At 41.6% G+C, this 21,083-nt stretch overlaps 1 protein-coding gene across 2 annotated transcripts in view; it reads left to right on the forward strand.

Annotated features, from left to right (window-relative positions):
• The window catches only part of NKD1 (NKD inhibitor of Wnt signaling pathway 1), a 146,720-nt gene that overhangs the window by 104,398 nt on the left and 21,239 nt on the right, over positions 1-21,083 (forward strand). For both annotated transcript variants that reach the window (XM_089539923.1, XM_089539924.1), the window contains exon 5: positions 10,965-11,068. In XM_089539923.1, coding sequence (XP_089396049.1) covers positions 10,965-11,068 — 104 coding nt within the window. The remainder of the gene's footprint in view (positions 1-10,964; positions 11,069-21,083) is intronic.

A 21,083-nucleotide genomic window follows, 5' to 3' on the forward strand; every position in this document is an offset into this window, starting at 1 on the left:
GTTTCTTGGCTGAGCAGGAAATTGAACCCTGGTCTTCAGAGTTGTAGTCCAACACTCAAAGCACTAGGCACACCTATTCACTCTCTAAAACCAGCTTTTACCTGTCCTAGTCCCCCCACTCAACATAGCCATTTCCATATCCTTGGAAAGCAGAGGAATAAGTTTCCAGTAATTTTCTTGCAGCTGGATGTGTTGCAAGTACAGTGCGCCCGCGCCATACGCGGCCTTGAGCATACGCACTGAAGCCGCGGCGCGCACGCGGGGCGGAAGGGTCGGCGTGTCCCATTCAATTGAATAGGCGTGCGCGCCTGTTGCGCCCTGTGTGCGCCCGCGCCGCTGCGCCGCCGTGCACGAGCCCCCATTGTTTCCAATGGGGCTCGAGCATAGGCGGAATTCACCTTATGCGGAGGGATCCGGAATGGATCCCCCGCATAAGGCGAGGACGGACTGTACAGAATCTCCAGAGTCCTTCTGAGGAACCTGGAGATCCCTGTGACTATTGCAGTAAGTCTGGGTAAAAGAAAATAGCTGGATGCTCTTTCATTGATCTCTTCACTCTCCAACAATGGCCATTTTGAGCCAGGATCTGCATCACTTAAAGGGCAGCAGTGGAAGTTATAGATATATAAACATAGCTTCATGCAAGACATAAGTCTACCAATGCAAGTTCTCATCTATGATTGTTTATTATCCTGGATAAGTGCTTGAACCAAGCAACACTTCATTGAATCCCTCTGGAGGCAGTTCAGGAGTGATGCTGAAAACATCTCCAGACCGCTTGCCATCACCATCAGGTGTGGAGTTTAGGTGGCCCTCCAGATGTTGTTGGATTGCAATTCATAACATTCTTTGTAGTCAGTACAGTGAGCCTAAACATGCTAATTTAGGAATGCATTGAAGTTGAAGAGCCCCTGATGTAGACAATGAGGTTTCTGCCTTCAGTGTGTATGTCAAGGAGCCAACATAGTGAAGATGGCTGGGCTATCAAGTTCAGACCAAGCTTGGCAATAACCTTGTCATGATCCTTAACTGTGCTCATATGCAAAACACTGATGTGCCACACATCAAATCTTGAGAGAAGAATGACACAATGTTCTAGATTTTACAGTCAAAGTAAGTTGGAATCTTCTATGAAAAAAGCAAAAAAAATATGCATTCCATTTTGATACATAGCAATATAATGTTTCATCACAGTTCATTCGAGCCCAAACATGCTAATTTTGGAGAGAAGGGGGGTGGAATGGGAGGGATAGAGAAGGAAAATGATCTCCTTTGATCTCTGCTGAGATGGGAAAGGGCTGTTCTGTTGAGGCTTTTGGCTAACACAACAAACAGTGTTTAAAATTTAACTTTGCTTAATTAATTAGTAATTCTGTTTAATGCTGTCTGATCTTCATCCAAAAGGTATTCTAAAGCCTGAAAAAGTGAACATCAAAGTAGGTTGGGTGAAGATGGTCAAGTAAGGCATTTAATCTGGCAGTTGCTATTGATGAAACGTAACCAGCCAGGGCACTAATTGGAAAGAGAAAGGATTGCCTGTTGTAAATGCATCAAACAATTTAGTGCGAGGAATTGAAGTTTGGTGCCTGGGCTTGTACTGAAGTGATATAATTGCTAACTAATAGCAATTTAGAACTGCCATATGTTTTGGCAGCTCCTGTCATTTTTTTAAGGACAAAAGGCATCTGAATGCAACAAAGGAGATACTGTTATTCAAAATCAGTCGGCTCAACAAATAACTAAACCAGTCTAGCTACTGACATCTATCTTCACATTTTATGGTAATGTTTTGCATTTTGCAGTTTACAAAAAAGCATTTTGCAAAAGTTTGCATTTTCCAGTTTTGCATTTTCTGTGTCATTTTATCAGTGGCACCACCAGGATAAATTGCTTGGAATCTATAGAAACAGTTGGACATTTTTGTCCGATGTGCAGATTCAGTTTACAGTTGTGGATGCAATCCTATGCATGCAGTGCCACTTAATGTGTGCATGTGCATCTCATCCAATGCATAGCTGTTTGCCCCTGTTGGCATTAGCAGCAGTGTGCCTTTGTGAAATCAAAGGCTTTCACAGCCGGTGTCCATACTTTTCTGTGGTTTTGCAGGCTATGTGGCCACGTTCTGGAAGAATTTATTGATGAAATGTAAGTGTGCCTTTGGATGTTCATTAGGTTCTGCATTTGGTTGCACATTTGCTTTCACAGTTGTTTGTGCAATGATGCAGTCCACACAACAGCACAATCGATGCGTAACTCCATATTCAGAGATTTCTTAGGCAACTGTGGTGTTGGATCGTGCACTATGCCAATTCAGTAAACTAAAAGTTTGTTAGAAAAGGTTAGCCAACATTGCTAAGAAGATACTTTTCTTGAGGAAATTTCTGGAGTTCTTGTTCTTTTTAACCTCTTTAAGAAAAGCCAGTTTTCAGACATTTGTTCCACATATTCATCTGCATATTCAGTGGTAGTTGCCATTCCCACCCACTCATTCTAGTGATGCCATGGAATGGTAGAATGAATATGATACTGTTAACATTAATCCCCCTCTAAGGAATTATTGGGAAATTCTCCTCCTCTAAGAAAAAAACGTCTGACATGCACCCAGTTCTCAGTTCAGATGGAGAATTTATAAGAGCCATTTGGACACAGCATTGTAGGCAACCAATGCTACATTAGGTATATAAAGTGTTATAGCACAGCAGGAATCACTGCAGATGCTGTTGGACTGCAGATCCCAACATTCTTCACCACTGGCTATGTTGGTTACAGCTGCTGAGAGCTGTAATCCAACAACATCTGGAGGGCTGCATGTTTTCTACCCATGGAGTCATGCCCCCCCCAAACAGAAACCAAAAGGGACATAACACTGTGGGATTTGTTTTCCCCAGTAAGCTCTAGATAGCCAGTTTTATTTTTCATACATAGAGCTGCTGTGCTTGTAGCAGAATTTGGTAGTTGTTGTTGTTGGTCCTGTTTTGTACTGACTGTTGGAAGAGGCAAACCCAGAAGGCTTTTGGACCAGTAGTCTTTATAAGAGGAACAGAAGGGAATGCTTTCCATTTGGGACAGAAACTCGACAAAACAGTTCCAACACCCCATCTGAGGCCAAGACATTCCTGGACCTGTTTAAGTTATATTATATTTCTTTAATGTCAGATGTTGTTGTATTCCAAGAGTATTTATTAAATGATAATGTTAGTTGAAGACATCTGTGTCCTGCTGTTTCCCATATACAACAGTTGTTAAAGCTGTGTCTCAGTTGCCAGATCCTTTACAGGTCTTTGTAGACATGTTCACAGGGGCTATCAGCAGATAATAGCAATGATAACTAAACAGAACATGTTCAGAGCCAGTGTACCTCTGAATACCAGATACTGGAAGGAAGCAAGGGAGGAAGGCTATTGCATGTACATTATGAGGGTGGGTTTTTATAAAGTATTGGGGCAACGACTGGTGGAAACAGGATTTGGCATCTTGGTAGATCCAGTATCCTATTTAAATAATGTTCAGGATGTTTAACTGATATAACTATGTCATAGTGTTACTGTGCCAAGAGCAATTTCTAAATGTACATACCAGAGTTGGTGTTCAAGCATTGATTTTGTTGACAATTAACTAAGATTAATAACAGTTTTTATTTGACAAATAATAAACATAGATCTCTAGTGAGCTCAAGCATGAAGTTGGTGTGATTTGAGTTTACAACCTCTGAAATGCATTCCCACCCAGCTAACCCATTTCTATTTCTCTCTCTCTCCACTTTCTAACCGTCAAAACTGTCATTGCCATCACCATGATCCAAGGTGGGAGAATGTTTACCAGTTTTTCTCTGGTACAGGAAAATGTTTTGTAGACTTGAGGAGTTGACCACTCAGGCTAGGGCTTTATAGAGGCTGGTGGAAAGAAATTGGCCAAATGGGCTCAGCTGACAGAATACTTTTCAAGGAAATGGGTGTTACATCCTAGATGACTGTTCAGTCTTCTTGTAGTGGAAAGAGCTTTCCTTGCAATGGGAATACAACAACAAAAACAACAACCTGGTGATTCAAGATGCCAAGAGCTGGAACCTGATATCTCTGAGCCTGAGTTCAAGATATCTGTACATAACACAAATATGCACAGATTGCCTTACAAGTGTTTAGTCTTCAGCACTTAGTGATTCGGTCTTCTAAAGAGTCTGTGCCCCCATATTTGCATTGTTTTGGCAAAAACAGATTTGGAAACACTTTAAATAACATGCAGTTGGAGACAAAGGACAGCATTTATGTTCAGTGCCTAGTCCAATGCAGGCATATGTTCCTATATACTTGATGGCTCATTTGGTTTTGCAAAAGAAACCCCCCCCCTCCAGTTTCCCTCATATGGTTTCCAGCTCCTTTCCCCAGTTGGCGTGGGAGGGGGACTTTGGGGTAGCACAAGATAAGCATCTTGGGGGAATATATTTCAATCAGAGCAGCCGTTCGCTTAGCAGGGGGTGATGGTACTTTCCCATTCATGTCTTAGAATTAAAACTTGAAAGTGAAATTTGAATTTGAAGATAATTGCCTGGTTACAGGACTTTTTAATTTGGACTTGCAAAACTAGTTGTTTCTTCTGATCTGGGCTGTATGGGTCACATGGGAATTGTCAGCCATATTTGTCCAGCTAGCCCAGAGAATGATGAAGGGACTGCATACATCCCCAATGCAGGCATTGTCCAGAGCCCTGTACACATTTTGCATCGTGTAAATATATGCCAGATCCCACAGTTATGTAATGCATGGTGCCTGAGCCACTTGCTCTTATGCTCATCCATTGCACAATGGCTGTTTAACATACACACACACACCCACCCCACACCAAGGTGTGTTAGCAGATTCTGTAAACCTATGAAATGATATGCTTCACAAGAGACCACACTTACTTAATCACAACTGTGTACTTAACTATTTTTATACTTGTACGCCCTCAAGTCATTTCTGACTTATATCATGGGGTTTTCTTGGCAAGATTTGTTCAGAGGAGGTTTCCATTGCCTTCTCCTGAGGCTGAGATAATGTGACTTACCCAAGGTCACCCATTGGTTTTCATGCCTGAGCTGGGCATCTAATCCTGGCCTTCAGAATCGTAGTCCAACACTCAACTCAATATGGCATGGTTTGAGTGTTGCACTACAATTCTGGAGACCAGGGTTTGACTCTCCACAGTCATGGAAACCTACTGGGTGAACTTGGGCAAGTCACATTCTCTCTCAACCTCAGAGGAACGCAAAGGCAATCCTGTCCCGCCCCCGAACAAATCTTGGCAAGGAAACCCCTGATAGGGTTGCTTTAGGGTCACCATAAGCCAGAAATGACTTGAAGACACATAACAACAAACTATCACAAAGATTCCAGCTATAGTGTTTTGCCGTGATTTCATTTCCTTAATCCATAGTTAAGCATGCTTTCTGAATACTATACTGTCAGTGAAAATGGACTATGAATTGGGATGTGACATAATGATTTGAAAGTAGTTTGCAAACCATAGTTTACATTAACCAAGGTAATATGTTTTAACTCCTCTTAAGCAAACCAGAGGAAAGAAATCCTGTAATCACAAGCTTTTCCACTAATGAAGTGAGAATTACAGCTTGCTGACTGCCCCTTCTAAAGACATGGGTTTTCTTAGCAAGATGAACTGTTGTTTCATGTTGTGTACATGAAGGTTAAACTGTGTTAAATGTGCCAGATATTATGAAACCCATTAAGGTTCTATTTTGTTCTGCATCTTGATCCAAGGAAAAGTTTGAACTAGAATTCTTTGATTCCTGGCTTCTCATATCTGAAGCTTAATGCTACTGGCTGTAGTTATGGCCAATTTTTCATCACGTTGTGTTTGGGTACTCTCCAATGGCATAAAAGCAAGATAGATCTGGTGTGTGTCAAATGCGTATGTTTACTCAGTTTAATATCATTTGACAACATTCTTTATTTATGTAACTTTCGCTCTTCCCCTATCTTTGTGGTTTGAAGCTGCTAATAATTCTGGCTTCAACAACAGCAAAACAAGAAAAAACAACCCAACAAGTTGATCATATAAAAGCTGGTTAATATTATCCTAGTGTTGCTTAATTTCAAAATTTCAAAAGCACTCCAATCAAAATCTGGGAAAATACTCCAGGTAATGTGTATCTTTCTTCAGAGTTTAAAAGTAACAAAATACAAGTAACATTACCAATTGGAATGAGTTACATTTGGGGTAACAAGGGTGTAATAAAGTTTTATTTTACCAACTGTATAACAAATAACAGCAATGTTACTTTATTAATTTAATGAGGGAGGGTTTCTAGTTATCTCCAAAAGGTACTTTAAAAGGCAATTTTATGAGCATGTTCACAAAATGTTTTCAAATTTTATGCCATCCTTATAGCAGAGCAACATCCCCCCCTTCATAGTAGCAAACGGAAAAGTAATGTGTGCTATGAGTAATGTGGAGAATTAGCTGATGATGATGATGATAATAATAATAATAATAGGATTTATTTATATGCCACCCAATCACTGGGAATCCGGGCGGCTTACAACAGAGGGGATAATAGATCATGTTTACAGGAAAGGGTAACTCTTATAGTGTAAAGAGCATCAATGAATTACTTTTGAAAAGTAACTTTCCAGGCCCTGGTCTTTTGTCTAAATCTGCCATCTATATTGCATAGTGAAGTGCATGTTTTTATTAAAAATAAAATGGTCTCAAAGCATGCCAGAAATAAGGTTTGGGTGTTTTTAAAGGTGGAAATGTTTTCTGTGTTACTCAGGACATGGTTAGTAAAGTATCCACTCTATTTGGATGAGTTGCAGTGTCTCATGGATTCTGTAGTCTTTAAGGATGCAGAAAAACATGGTGGTTCTTGCACTTTCCTTGAGGGGATGTGAAGTTGTTTGGGGGAAAGGGCAATAAAATATTGTCTGAATGCAGATGGCATCGTGCAAAAGGCTTAAAACCCCATGAGAATATATCGTGAGTTATGCTCATGAATTGGTGGCTCATCGGTGTATTTCTCAAAAGCTCTGTGCATGCTGAAAATAGAATTTTTGGATTGAGATTCAAGAGTGACGGGGCCACAGCATTTGACCCACGTTAGAATCGCCTTCATGCTAACATCTTTGGAAAATTCGCTCCCCTATTTTCCATTGGCCAATGCTGGGGAAGGAATTCTTTAAAAATGGTTGGCATTACTGCTTGGTGCCTTTCTTGGTGGAAATCAATAACAGTCTGAATGCAGAACGCAGGCTGACAGTAATGGATTCAGCACCCTTGCACATGTGCTTTTTGTTCCTCCTTGTTCTTTCTCACAAATAGATGTTATTAATTAAATGTCCTCGGCAAACGACATCTGTAAGTATACTTGTGCCAATTAGCTTTCTTTAATGTAGGAATAGTATTTCACAATGTTTGAAATGTAATATTTCCCCCACCTCCTTTGTTGTATTTCCAGTTTCAAATAGAAAAGGAACATTGTAGTGTGGCGTTCAAGGCACATATTATTCAATTAATAGCAAAGAGACTATGAAGAAGGATACTGGGAAGATACAAATGTAATGGTTCCCCCCCTCCCCTTCACAATGTAATAATTCCATTGGAAATCAGAACAAAAAGGCCTATCTAGATGGTGTTATTTCCAAGGAGGGGGCAATTCTAACCCAGTCTGGAAGTTTTTTTCTTTCTTAATAGATTACTTGCTTGGATAAAAGTTCAGCCCTGGGGTCATATGCCCAAGAATGATTTTGTCACCCTAATATATCCAAGTCAGTGTGGCATACTGGTTTGAGCATTGGGCTATGACTCTGGAGACCAGGGTTCAATTCTCAGCTCCCACTGAGTGGCCTTGGGCAAGTCAAACTCTCTCAGCCTCAGAGGATGGCAATGGCAAAGCCCCTCTGAGCAAATCTTTCCAAGAAGTAGAAACCCCAGGCCCACAACCATAACAACAACAACAACAACACAAAATCCCAACACTATCTGTTTTTCTGCCCCCAAAGTAAGAACCAATTGTTGCTTCTGGAAGCCTTGAGGTACAACATCTGACCTTTTAAATAGTTTGGAACCACTTGTTGAGAATTAGAAGTGGATTTCCGGCCTGCCATGCTTTACCTGGAGGAGGCCTCCTTGAAGGAAAAAGAAGAAGAAAAAGAGTGCCAGGATGACAATTTCCAGAGGAACCAAACAACCTTGTTGTGACAGAAGCACAACCTGGTCTATCGCAGGCATTACCTGAAGATTTGTGCATTGTTGTGCATTGAAAATTCAAATGCAGGGAGCAGAAGTAAGGAGTGCTAGGACAGTCTGCTATAAAATTCCTTAGCCAAGTCTCTTCTGGTGCAGTAGACAACAGACCCAGTGCCTCTTGGTAACCTTGTTTGATATCCTCTGCCTTGGGGTATCTCTGGCTTGAATCTGGACTAATCTCTCAGGTAACTCCCTTCTCAGTTTTGGACTTAGTTCAAGACTGTTTGTAACCTTTGAGTTTGGAGTGCTTGGATTGTATTTGTATGGACTCTGGTATCACCTTTGGACTGGAATGGCTTTTCTCTGTAGAGATATACACTCCTGCATGCTTGCCTGCTTTGAAACAGGATATAGCCACTTTAGAGTATTTTTGTTTGTAGTTGCGTGCCTTCAAGTCATTTCTGACTTATGGTGACCCTAAGGCAAACCAATCATGGGGGTTTCTTGGCAAGATTCTTCTGAGAGGGTTTCCCATTGCTATCCTCTGAGGCTCAGAAACTGACTTGCCCAAGGGTTTACATGGTTAAGCTGGGATTCGAATCCTGGTCTCCAGAGTCATAATCCAACTCTTAAACTGCTACACCAAGCTGTTTATCTAGACCTAGGGAAACTGAATGATCAATGCCCTCCCCCTTGGTTTTACAGCATGGGGTGGTGTCTTGGCTCTACTGTCCAAAATGGACAATCAGAATGATTAGTGGTGCAGTCCTGTGCAAGTTTCCTTGGAAGCAGATTCTATTGAGAACTATCCCCACTGGCTTCAATGGAATTTACTTCCTAGTAAGTGCATTAGGCCTACAGTCTTAACGTTGATAGGTATATGAAATAAATAATGTGTGGTTTGGGGATTTTTGTTTTATGTGGGGGGGGGGGGCAGTTGATGACCACGGTTCTTGGAGTCAAAACCAACTTGATGGCAAATAACAGCAATCATATATATATATATATATATATATATATATATGCTTCCAAATGAAATAGCGCAATCCATTTCTACTCTCTGATTCTCCAGCAAATATTGACCAGATCATTCATTGCAGTGAACAGGGCCAAGACTGAACAAGAAACATTTTCCGCATCAAAATAATTGTGACTAGTTTTTTTAGTTTAACATTTTAGTATTGCATGGTAGATTAAAATTCACCTTTTTCTTTCTTGCATTTGAGATTTTGCTGCCTCTCATGGCAGTTTCATTGGCAAAATCGGTTTTTTTTTAAATAATAATAAAAAATAGCCTTGCCCTTATCCTTGATCAGAAGTGAAATAACTTCCGAAGTTGCACTGCAACTCCCACCATCCCTGATCATTGACTCTGGTGACTTGAGCAAGTGGGAGCTAGAGTCACTAAGTATTTGGTGTTTCATTGGTGAGACCTCTATTAAACATACTTTTACATTCTTTAGTTGAAAAGAGAGGGAGAGAGACCTTGACAGATATTGCTGTGTGAAATATGTTGGAAGTCCAAAGGAGAATTTTTTTAAAGGAAATGGTCCCCTAGCAACAAGATCTCAGGTACAATGAAAAGAAAATCTTTTCCTGTATGCAATATTAAAAAGTACGTCCGAGAGGCATTTCCGCGTTAAGTTTCCATTTTCTCTATCTCTATCCTTCTTCCATATATGTTTTACTTGTGGGGTCTAATTTGTCACATCACAGTTCTTACCTGTTAGAAAACTTTGCTTTAATGTTTAATTTATGTCTCTGAACAGGCAGAAAGATTAAACACCAGTGTTTAAAGTCAAGAGCATTTATCCTCTCAATGCCCATTCTTTGCCTGTAGGTAGACTCTTCATTTAAGAGGGGTAAAATATTGGCATTCATCTGTTTGGAAGAGAAATTGTATGAAAAGAAGAAAAGGTGGGGAGGGGTGAGAAAGGAAATTGAATTTGTTTTAGACCATTTAACCTGAAAGATAGAGTGGGTCCTGGTTATATTTAGATATTCTTATCTCTTTCTGTGCATATGTGTCTTCATGTTACCTGTTGATTTATGGTGACCGTATTAATTTCATAGGGTTTTCTTAGGTAAGGAATACTCAGAGGTGGTTTTCAACAGTCCCTTCCTCAGAAACACAGCATATAGCACCAGGTATTTGTTACCAATCTCCCATCCAAGTACAAACCAGAGGTGACTCCACTTAGCTTCTAAGATCAGATGGGTTTTTCTTGATAAGATTTGTTCAGAGAGGGTTTGCCATTGCCTTCCTCTGAGGCTGAGAGAGCGTGACTTGCCCAAGGTCACCCAATGAGTTTCCATGGCTGAGTAGGGATTCTCCAGAGTTTTAGTACAACACAATAATGGTCTAATAATGTTACACCTGCAGATAAGAGTTGCTGTGTTTTAGCCGGACGATTCCACCAGTTTTCTGGACTCTCCTTTTCCATCAATAATCCACTGTGTCTTGTGTGTGCGCGGCATATATATGTGCATATCGTCATTTGTTCATGCATAATTGTCTAGAGGGCACTTTGACCAAATGTATTTTTATATCAGCACAGCATTCAGACTGAATTTTCGGTTGCTAATTCAATGGTTTTTCATGAGAACCTCATGTGAAAATTTCATCCCCATACTTCTGTTTCGAACCAAGTTTCAAGTTGAAACCATGGAGCAACAACTGGCTTTATAATGAGGTGTCTGATGTGCCGGGTGACTGAAGTCTTCTTATATCTACAACTGCCTTCTGATATTTCCCCCCTTTTCTTTCTCATTCTCAGTGGCTCTGCCTCCAGAGAAGACAGATGGAGTTTGCAGTGGTGATGAAAAGAAAGTGGAGAAGGAGGACACACGCACTGGCGCCAAGAAGCAGCTAAAATTTGAAGTAAGATCAATATATCATTACAATGTCCTGAGAGAAGTAAATTTCATGATGAAGGGCTCTCCCTCAATCCCCTTGGCCTTCTTTCACCTGCATAACTTACAATCCAGAAAGCTAAATGAGATCACGCTCTGAGATGTACAGCACTGCTCTAGAATGGTTGGATGGTCTGCAGGTCACTTTATGGTTCATACGTTGTGCCTTTATGTCCAGTCTTGTAGCAGTAGTCTGTCTATGCTGAAGCAGGAGGGTAGGCTGGTGCAGAATGTGGGGACGTTATATTTTCATACTACACTTCCAAGAATCCAGTATCCATGATAGTTGGGGGATTCTGAGAGAGTCTCCTTCCTTAGAGGTCTTTAAGCAGAGGCTGGATGGCCATCTGTCAGGGATGCTTTGATTGAGATTTCCTGCATGGCAGAATGGGGTTGGACTGGATGGCCCTTGAGGTCTCTTCCAACTCTATGATTCTATGTAGTGAAAAAAGTTAACTCTGAGCTCTGGCTTGGAGAGCAGGTTGACTGCTGGATGGGCAGTGTTTTTGTATCAAGAAAGGTGAAACATTTTCATGCTTGTTCCATTTTAATGGAACATACAAAATCCTGTACAGTGTTCCCTCCATATTCGAGGGGCACAGGACCCCCGTGAAAGTAGGAAAACTGCAGATTAAAAAAAACACCATTAACTTTTTTTAACCTGACTGAACACCTCTCTAGGAATCTCTAGGTCCTCCAGAGCTATTTGCTGGAAGTTGACCATAGAGTTGCACTGGAGGACCCTACAAATACCTAGAGAAGTGTTCTCTCTAGGAATCTCCAGGAATCTGATGGAAGTTGACCACAGAGTTGCACTGGAGGACCTAGAGATCCCTAGAGAGAAGAGATCAAATCTTCAAACTATCAGATACACAAAAGTCAAAGCCACAAATATGAAGGGCTGACTGTAATGTACTTTACATGAGGCTGCCTTTGGAAACTGTTTGGAAACTTCAGCAGGTTCAAAATGGTGCAGCCATGCTGCTGACTGAAGCTGGTTGCAAAGGATACATAACTCCTTTTCTGGAAAAGCTTCACCAACTACCAGTCTGTTTCTGGGCACAATTCAAAGTGTTCTTTAAAGTCCTACCCATCTTGGATGTAGCCTGTCTGAATGACCATATCTCTGTACATGAGCCTGCTTGAGTTTTGAGAACTTCAGGGGAGGATTTCTCATGTTCCCACCATCATCACAGACACATTTGGAGAAGAGATAAGCCTTCTCAGTGGCTGCCCCTAGGCTGCACTATAGAAACACCAGGTTGAGACCTCTTTAACTGCAATCACTCAATGATATGGAAGAGTAATTTTGTAAGACATTTTGCTTTCTCTGTCAGAGAATTCTGGTGCAATAACAAACTACAGCTCACAGAATTGCATAGCATTGCAACATGACGGTTAAAGTGGTGTCAACCTGGATTATTTATGCAGTGCAGATGCAGCCCGAGACTATGGAAATGTAGTTCAGTTGACCTTTTCTCTGCTTTTTCCCCTCCACCAGCAAACAAAGGTCTTTTTATTTGGGCAGGCTTTTGGTTCTTACAGTTATGTAGCAGAAAGGTCTGTTAATGGGGTGCACTGTGTTCATACGTATAATTCTTATGTTTTAAATATGTGTTGCAAACTTTTCAAACACTGTGCTTTTAATAGGCTTATTTGTTTAAGTGATTTTCAACTTCTGTACAATAAGGTTTTATGCTTTGTTTCTAACTTTTTGTAAGCCACATTGGACAGGATACTAAACAAAAAAGAATGAATGAATGAATGAATGAATGAATGAATAGGAATTTAAATAAATAAGAGTGTAACCATTATAATAGTTGAAATGAGTTGAATGTGGAGGAAAGAAGCCCTATTACTTCTGCAGCAGCTTGTGACTTCAAGAGGTGTTTGTTTTTATAGTGGATTTTATATAGATTCCTTGCTCCTCAGTTTCCTCATTAATTCAGAAATATAGCAATTAACCCTCTAGACTAGTGTTAAACTAGTAGATGTCCATCCTTGTCTCCCAGCCACAGGTTGATGATACTTCCTTGGTGACAAAGCCATCTTTTCTACTCTAGCTCAGAGATGGGAAATGTTAGCCCTCCAGAAGGGCTGGACCCTTCTATTGTACCTCCTTCAAAATAAATAAATAAATAAATGAATAAATAAATAAATAAATTTTGCCCCCAAATGCCCGTAATTCTCCTAATGTTTAGATGCATTTTGCTATATCCTCCCCAATACATTTTAAGCATGTGACCAGCCCTTTTTTAAGAATAGGAAGCAACCAGAAGTCACCTCCTTTTTTAGGTCAGTAAAATGAGGACCCAGTTTCTTGGGGGCAGTTGCCTTACAGATTGTAAACTGCTTAGAGAGTCCTGAGTTAACTGATAAGCAATATAGAAATGTAAATGTATTGCTTCTGCGTGTGGCCCATGGACCACACTTAGCTCACCTTTGCATTGGCCGGGCATAAATCAAAGCTGAAAACGCAGGAAGATGCCAATGTGGGCTGATGATTCCCATATCCATGGACCAGTGAATTTACATTTACTTTAATATGAACTTGAAATGTGTTAGTTAAGATTCAGCACCTTGGATAGCTTCTTTGAAGCTTGAACTAAGTCCTCTGGTTTCATTGCCCCGCAACCATGAGAGATCCCAGTTATGAGACAGGATGAGCAACAGGCAGACATGTGCAGTAAGCAGTTTAGAGTAGGGCTCATTGTGACAAAAGTTATATATCCATTTTCAAAGAGAGCATTCACGTTTGTGGCACCATTTTCTTTTGCAAAACAAACAAACCTTTTTCAAGAGAGAGAGACAGCCTGCATGATATAGCCATTTGAGCATTGAACCACAACTCTGGAGACCATGTTTTGAATCATTGCACAGACTTTGAAAGAGAGAAGCACCAGAGATTCTGGCTGCTCTACACTGTAGAAATACTTTTAAGTGCTGTAGCTTTGTCTTATGGAATCCTGGGATTTTTAGTTTTACAAGGTCTTTAGCTTTCTTGGCTAAAGAGTGCGGGTGCATCACAAAACTACAGATCCCAGGGTTCTATAAGATGGAGCCATAGAGTTAAAGTGGTGTCAAACTGCATTATTTCTACAGTGTAGATGCACCCGTTGTCTGCATCTTTTTGTTCAGTAAGCTTGGCCTTTTTTGTTTTCTTTATGTCCATGAATGCACTTGCTTCGCAGAACAGGAAAGAGATTAGTTTTGCATAGAGGTTTCTTGCACAAATTGTGGACACTTCAGTGGGAGTGGGGGACACAAAAATGCTTGTTGCCTTGCTCCTGCACCCAAGCCAAAAAAGTCTCACAGCAGAGGCTAATTACTCAACAGGTTGTCATGGCATATTGAGACACCTTTTGCAAATATGCTTTGCATCCATGCTCAAAAGATGTGCTGTTAACCAGAAAAGAGATGGGAGATGTTCCAAGCAGGTACACCTGCCCATAATTCTGGGGGAAAAAGTAAGCCAGACCATTTGCCAGAGGAAGAAAGAAAGTTGCCTTATCTTGATCAGACCATTGCTCCATCCACTCCTGTATCGTAAGCCCTGATGGGTAGGGGCTCTTCAGGCCAGATTCTTTCCTAGGCTTGTGCCATGGGTGGCTGACTGCATGGGAAATAAGGGCCCCATTTTTCCCTCGATTCCTCTCCATGGGACACAAACTGTCCTTCTGTTTTCATTGAAGTTCTTTCCAAAATGGCGTATGAAAGGGATATTGTGTCACTTCTGGTTGCCATTTGAGAAGGACTTTTTTTTAAAAAAGGGAGCATTTAGGGTACCAGAGGGTTCTGTGGGGGGGACAGGGTTTTTTGCATGTTTTGTGTGCTTTCTCTGTGGGTTACAGAGAAAAAATGTCTGCAAATTGTTCCTAAAAAGTTAAAAAAATATTGGAGATAGGACCCTCAGAGGCCACAAAAGTGGACTCAAGGGGTCTATGGGCTACACTTTGGCCACTTCATCTTATGTAGAGATCCCCGTTATTCCCTAATGGTTTCCCATTCAAGTATTAACCAAGCCTGATCTTTCTTAGCTTCTGAGATGAAATAGGATCAGGTGTGTTCAGGCCTTAACTCTTAAGAGATCACACACACTTACATACCCAAATGTTGAAGGAAGAAGAATTTCAAGGCATGTCCCCGGGTGCATATGATATGGAACATCAACATATTTTAGTCTGCATCTTTTACTCCCTGCAGCCAAGCCTTTGGAGAGATGTTTCAACATTTTAGAATGGGTAAAAAAAAACCTGGCAAAATATTGGTATGATGGGGAAGCAGAGGGTTAGATTGAGGGGTCGTTCCCACTACAATAAGCTCTGAATCTTGATGCGAGGTATATGCCCCTAGTTCCCACTGGAACTCGATTCTGATCCTCATTTGATTGATTCCAGTGGGGAAAAAGCAGGACAAACGCCAAAAGCCCGGGGTATTTTGGTAGCCGTTTTTAGAGGTTTGGGTAGAATCGATTCTGACACGGTTCCAACAAGTGGGAATGCCAGATTAGAATCAATTCTGTTTCTGCAGGAGGGACAAATGGCAGGGAGCTGTCACCATCCCTCCCCAGAGGCACCCACGGTGCTGGGTTTCTTTTTTCTGTTTTAAAAATTTTACCGAAAAATCACTATATTGCTGAAGCAATCACTTGCAAAGTGGTTGCTTTAGCAAGCTAATGATTTTTCATTAAGAGTTTTTGTAAAAAAGAAAGAAAGAGGGGCGTCCATCCACCTCCTCCTCCTCCTCCCGGGTCCCTCAACCTTGCCTCCATCTCCTCCAGTCTTGTCCTCCTTCTCGTCCACCACCTCCTCTTCCACTTCCACCTCCTCCTCTGTACTCCCTCCTACTCTTCGCCTGCTCCGCCTCCATCCCCGAGGCCCAGGGTAGGCACTCACACAGACACTCATACCATTGCTGCTTCCCACAAGCCCTTGGGTAGACCAGGGCACCTGCAGATGAGAGGCAGAAAGAGAGGGAGGAGGGCTCCAGGTGAGGCAGGAGGGACTTCCCATACCCACGGGGTGCCACAATCCCTGGCCACAGACACTGGTCACCAGAGTAAAGGGTCCAGTTGGGGCAGAAGCCTCCCAAAGGGGAGAGAGCACCGGCTGAAGGGCTGCTCCATCTCCCTTGGCTCCAGTGGGAACAACAAGCAAGCCAATGGAAAAATAATTGATTCCAAAAGGATCCCTTTTCATAGTGAGAACGAGGGACCTTTTGGAATTGATTGCTATAGTGGGGTGGAGCCGAATTGGAATGCAGGGTATTCCACTAGTGGGAATGAGCCCTTTGATTCCCAGGAAGGTCCAATTAACTGCTAAATCCTGAGGTTTCCCACTGTAAGGATAACCATTGGACTAGGATGGACTTTTTATTCCCTCAAGACCTTTAGGGCATCCTAGTGCTATGAGTTGCAAATGGAAGAATGTTAACATCTGCCCTCAGGGATCAAACTGTTATGCTAGGCCAGCCTTATATATCTTCAAGCACTTGTCTGAAACACTGAGTGTTTCCTTCCATTTTATGTCTGCTGTTGTTGTTGTTTTTGCCATATAATTGTGTTTTTGTGTTCCTGTGCTTGCTTTTGTTGGTTTGTTTTGCTTCTCTTTGTAGTCTGCTCTCTCCCCCCTTACTTTTTTTTAAAAATGATAAACTTCCTAGTGGAAAAGATGCTTGTGGAAAGTCTTTCATCTCTGGGCTTCCTGAGTGATCCGACCTTGACCCAACCGCACTGAAAATCCATCTGCTTAGATGGCGGCAAGGAAGAAAAGGTCTTGCTGGGAATGAGTCTGATGGCCTATTTCCTTGCAGACTTACAGACATCATAAAACTGCCAGACAATGTGTGCCCTTGGCAGGCTTTGCTTAGGAGGCAAGATTTTAATAAATACAAGCACGGAAACATGTAGTTATCGAGTCCAGAAAGTTGCCTGCGTCTGTAGGAGAATCAGGCATGCTGGTGCTGTTGAAACAGCATGTGTGATATTTTTCGGTAGACAGCAAACTGTGCATCACCAGTTTGTCAAGAAATGCCAATTGTATTATCATCAATTATAATGCTCTGGATAGTCTCCAGTTCCAGTGGGGTACAGATTTTTGAAAAATACCTAGATTGAGCAAATGTTCAACTTCTTTCTATCCATTTTGGCACTGTTGGTTTCCCTACTGTTCTTGAAATGCCCTCTTTCACTCCCCAGAAGCTACGTGTTCTTTATTCCTTAATGAACCCATGGTTGATCATCCTGTAGCCAATGGGATAATGTCATAATACTATGTATGTAGCCATTCTGGCAATACTATAGGATGGCATTGTGTGAGCAGTGGAAAGCAATGTACAGTGGTCCTGCCATATTGCTGGGATTAGGGGTGACTGCAAATTAAAAAACACTATTCTTTTTATCTGAGAGAACACCTCTCTAGGAAAAGACTTGAAAGTACTCAAAAAAACTATCAGCCCTAAGAATCCATAGGACAGAACCATCCAGTTAAAGTGGAATGATAGTGCTATCATTCTATAGTGTGATTGGGGCCTCAAGAGCAGAGACACAGAAGGGCCGGAATCCAATGCAAAGTCTTCAGTGACTTTGTGCATGGAGGTGGACATATGGATGCGCATTGTGAATTTGGAATCTTAGTTGGATTGTGCAATGTTGCGATATATCATTTTACATAGGCACACAATGGAGTTGCAGAGAGAAAGAACAGGTTACCAACGGAGATGGTGAGATGCATGTTGCTGGACTCTAAGCTACCGAACCAAAGGAGGGATGTATTTATTTATTTATTTTTAATAACCTGCTAGCTTCCAAGGTCAGATAGGATTTGGTGCCTTCATGAATTTAGGTCACCTTAGAATTTATTACAGGGTTGGAATTGATAGAAGCAGAGGTTTGGGAAGAGTGACTTACAAACACCACACACCAATCAAATGGCATCGTTTTGCTCACTTTGTTACTCTTAAGACATGTCTTTGTTCTTCCCTCCTTATCAAAAGAAGTAGCTTGTCAGAGATCTCTCTAACAAGCTACTTTTTTTAGTAATTAGGGCAGAACAAAGATACATTTCAAAAGTAACAAAATGAGCAGAAACAAAGCTATTTTGTGACTGTAATAGCATGACGAAGTGGTTGGAGTGCTGGACTCTGGAAGTGAGGGTTCGATTCCCTGCTCCGTCCTGAAACCCACTGAATCACTTTGGGCAAGTCACACTGTCTCAGTCTCAGGGAAAAGCACTAGCATAGTGTAGTTGTCTGATCATTGGACTATGATTCTGGAGACCAGGGTTTGAATCTCCACTTGGCCATGGAAACCCACTGGGCAACCTTGGGCAAGTCACACTCCCTCAAACTCAGAGGAAGGCAAAGGCATACCCTCTCTGAACAAATTCTGGCAAGAAAATGTTGTGATAGGTTCGCCATAAGTCAGACATGGCTTGAAGGCACACAACAACAATAACACACACACACATAGTACCTGGTATTTCTTGGCAATCCACCATCTAAGTACTAATCAGGCCTGACCCTCCTTAGCTTCCAAGATTAGACCGGGTATCTTCTGGGTATGTAGGCCACTAGGTAGAGCAATAGCAGCTTGCTTAAAGCCTCCCACTAGCTCCATAGCTAAGGTTATTTTAGAACCAGGGTCTCTCTAGTTCATAGTCGTTTGTAGCTGCTAGGCTACATGAACTATAAAAAATATACACTCACATCGTTGAATCCCCTTCACTACCTTCCCCATTCCTCTTTAGACACTTGCCTGCCTTCTCTTGAGGCTTGGGGATTGGAGTCGGCAAGAACTGCAACACTAGCCATGGGGGCAATTAAAGCAGAAGTCATGTACGCAAGTAAAATAAACAGTTCCAAATAGCTCTGGAATGATGGGAGCTCAGAAATACCTGCTTGATCTGCTGACTTGAAACCAATTCCCTACAGCAGTTAACGGTAAAGCCCCCCTATCCCCTGCTGAGTTCAAAGGCAGCCTTCTCTTAGCTATAACAAGCCCTGGCTGAAAGCTGCCAAAGTCTCCCCCCCCCCCTACAAACCACAGAGCACACTTGACAGTGGAAATGGAGTTTCGTATTACACAAACATTCCCATCACCTTTAAAAGCCAAGGCACATCCACCACCTCAGATTTAGACCTCTCTCTTTTCTCGACAGTCATATTTCAGAGTCTTTTGTAGCTGGTCATAAAACAAAAAGCGTTTACCATTCTCTTCACCCTTCACTTACACAGTTCTGAAGCTCTGAAATACAAGGGAGCACATGGGTATGGATATCTCTGTACCTGACTCTTTGCCACTGAGGAAGAGGTTCTTGTCCTCATGCATATGAACTTTTGGGAGGGGGGCAGAAGGGTTAAAGATAGACCATTCTCTGTTATGTCAGTAATATGCACTTTGTCATTGTGTGCCTTCAAGTTGTTTCCAACTTATGGTGACCCTAAGGGGAACCTATCATGGGGATTTCTTGGCAAGATTTGTTCAGAGGTGATTTGCAATTGCCTTCCCCTGAGGCTGAGAAAGTGTGACTTGTTCAAGGTCACTCACTGGGTTTTTCATGGCCAAGCTGGAAATCAAACCGTGGTCTCCAGAGTCATAGTCCATATCACACGAGGGATGTCCCGTCCCTGTCTCATCCCTGTCCTGTCCTTCCTGCATGATTGTGGGAAGGACTTTCACACTGCATTCACACTTATCCCACCTGGGAAGCATGAATGACCGTGATGGCACTAAAGGCTTTCTGATGAAGTTGCGCTGATCCCATCATTAACCTAGCATTAACCCATCATTTAAGTGACATTGGTTGGCATTTTGTATTGATGGAAGTTAGCCTTAATACAATGGCACTTTAATGATGGGTTAATGGCAGTTAATTATGGTGCAACAATTTGAAAGCCTTTCACAACGTTAATGTAAGATCCTGTCCTTATCTCATCCTTGTGTGATAATCCCCCAAGACTTAAACCACTATGTTACACTGGCTCTCAATTCTCTGTTTAATATGACATTTTGTATCAAGCACTCAAAGGCCAGCATTTCATAGATGAAAACTGGGACACAGGTAGCCAAGTTATGTCCAAGTGTGGTCAAGACAGGAAAAGTTATTAATGAGGAAGAACAGACAGGTCAGGAGAGGTAGCAGCAGTTTGCTTTTGCCTGAGCCTAGTGGGAATGGAAAACTATATCCCCTTCTCACTTCTGATGAGTTAATTGGGTGGAAACTACTTTTTGCATTTTGAACTTAGTTTGAACAGTTGAAGTACAGTTAGGATAAAGGGGGAAAGTGGGAAAGAGGGAGAGAAACTGGGACATTTTAAAAGCAGGTGAAAAGTGGGGCATCAGAGGATTAAATGGGACTGTCCCGGCAGTCTATCATAATGGCAGCATAATTTTCCACTGTGTAACCAACGAACATAGTTCATTCAGAGTTCCTCTGATTTTTGATGGGCACAGTATGATAGAAAGAGTATTTGAAGAGCAGCATTGTGGTCTGGAATGTGGACTGTCTTTCAACAAGCCAATCATTCATTCTGAGCCAATGTGTGCTTCTGTTTTCTCCTGAACCCAGCTATTGTTGTCGGTGTGCAAATATAATTTGTTAGTGCAGAAATCTTCATTGTTCCCCATTAACAGTTTGCACAAAATGTTTCCTCATTGACAGCCTAGGTTTTGCAGGCTATGGATTGCACCATATGAGATGTAACCGCTTTGAAAACCTTTCCATGTTTTCACCATAAACCACCTCTCACATGATCGCATAAAAGCAGTACTAGTTTGGCAAGATTTTTTTTTTGTCCTCCTTATTCTGTCTAAATTGGTTTCTACTTTAGCAGATGTAATGCTTTATTAAATGAGTTATAAGGGGAGAGACTAATGCTAGGTTTAAAGACTGTGTCATGAAATGGTATTTTTCAGATATGGGTTTATGCCATAGGTCTATTTTGTATTAATGGTCACTTCAGTTTCAACTTTATCCTGTCTCATG

The sequence above is a fragment of the Sceloporus occidentalis genome, unplaced genomic scaffold (genome assembly GCF_023333645.1).
Source record: "Sceloporus occidentalis isolate IW3139 unplaced genomic scaffold, rSceOcc1.0.p SCAF_10, whole genome shotgun sequence".
In the NCBI taxonomy this organism is placed as follows: domain Eukaryota; kingdom Metazoa; phylum Chordata; class Lepidosauria; order Squamata; family Phrynosomatidae; genus Sceloporus; species Sceloporus occidentalis.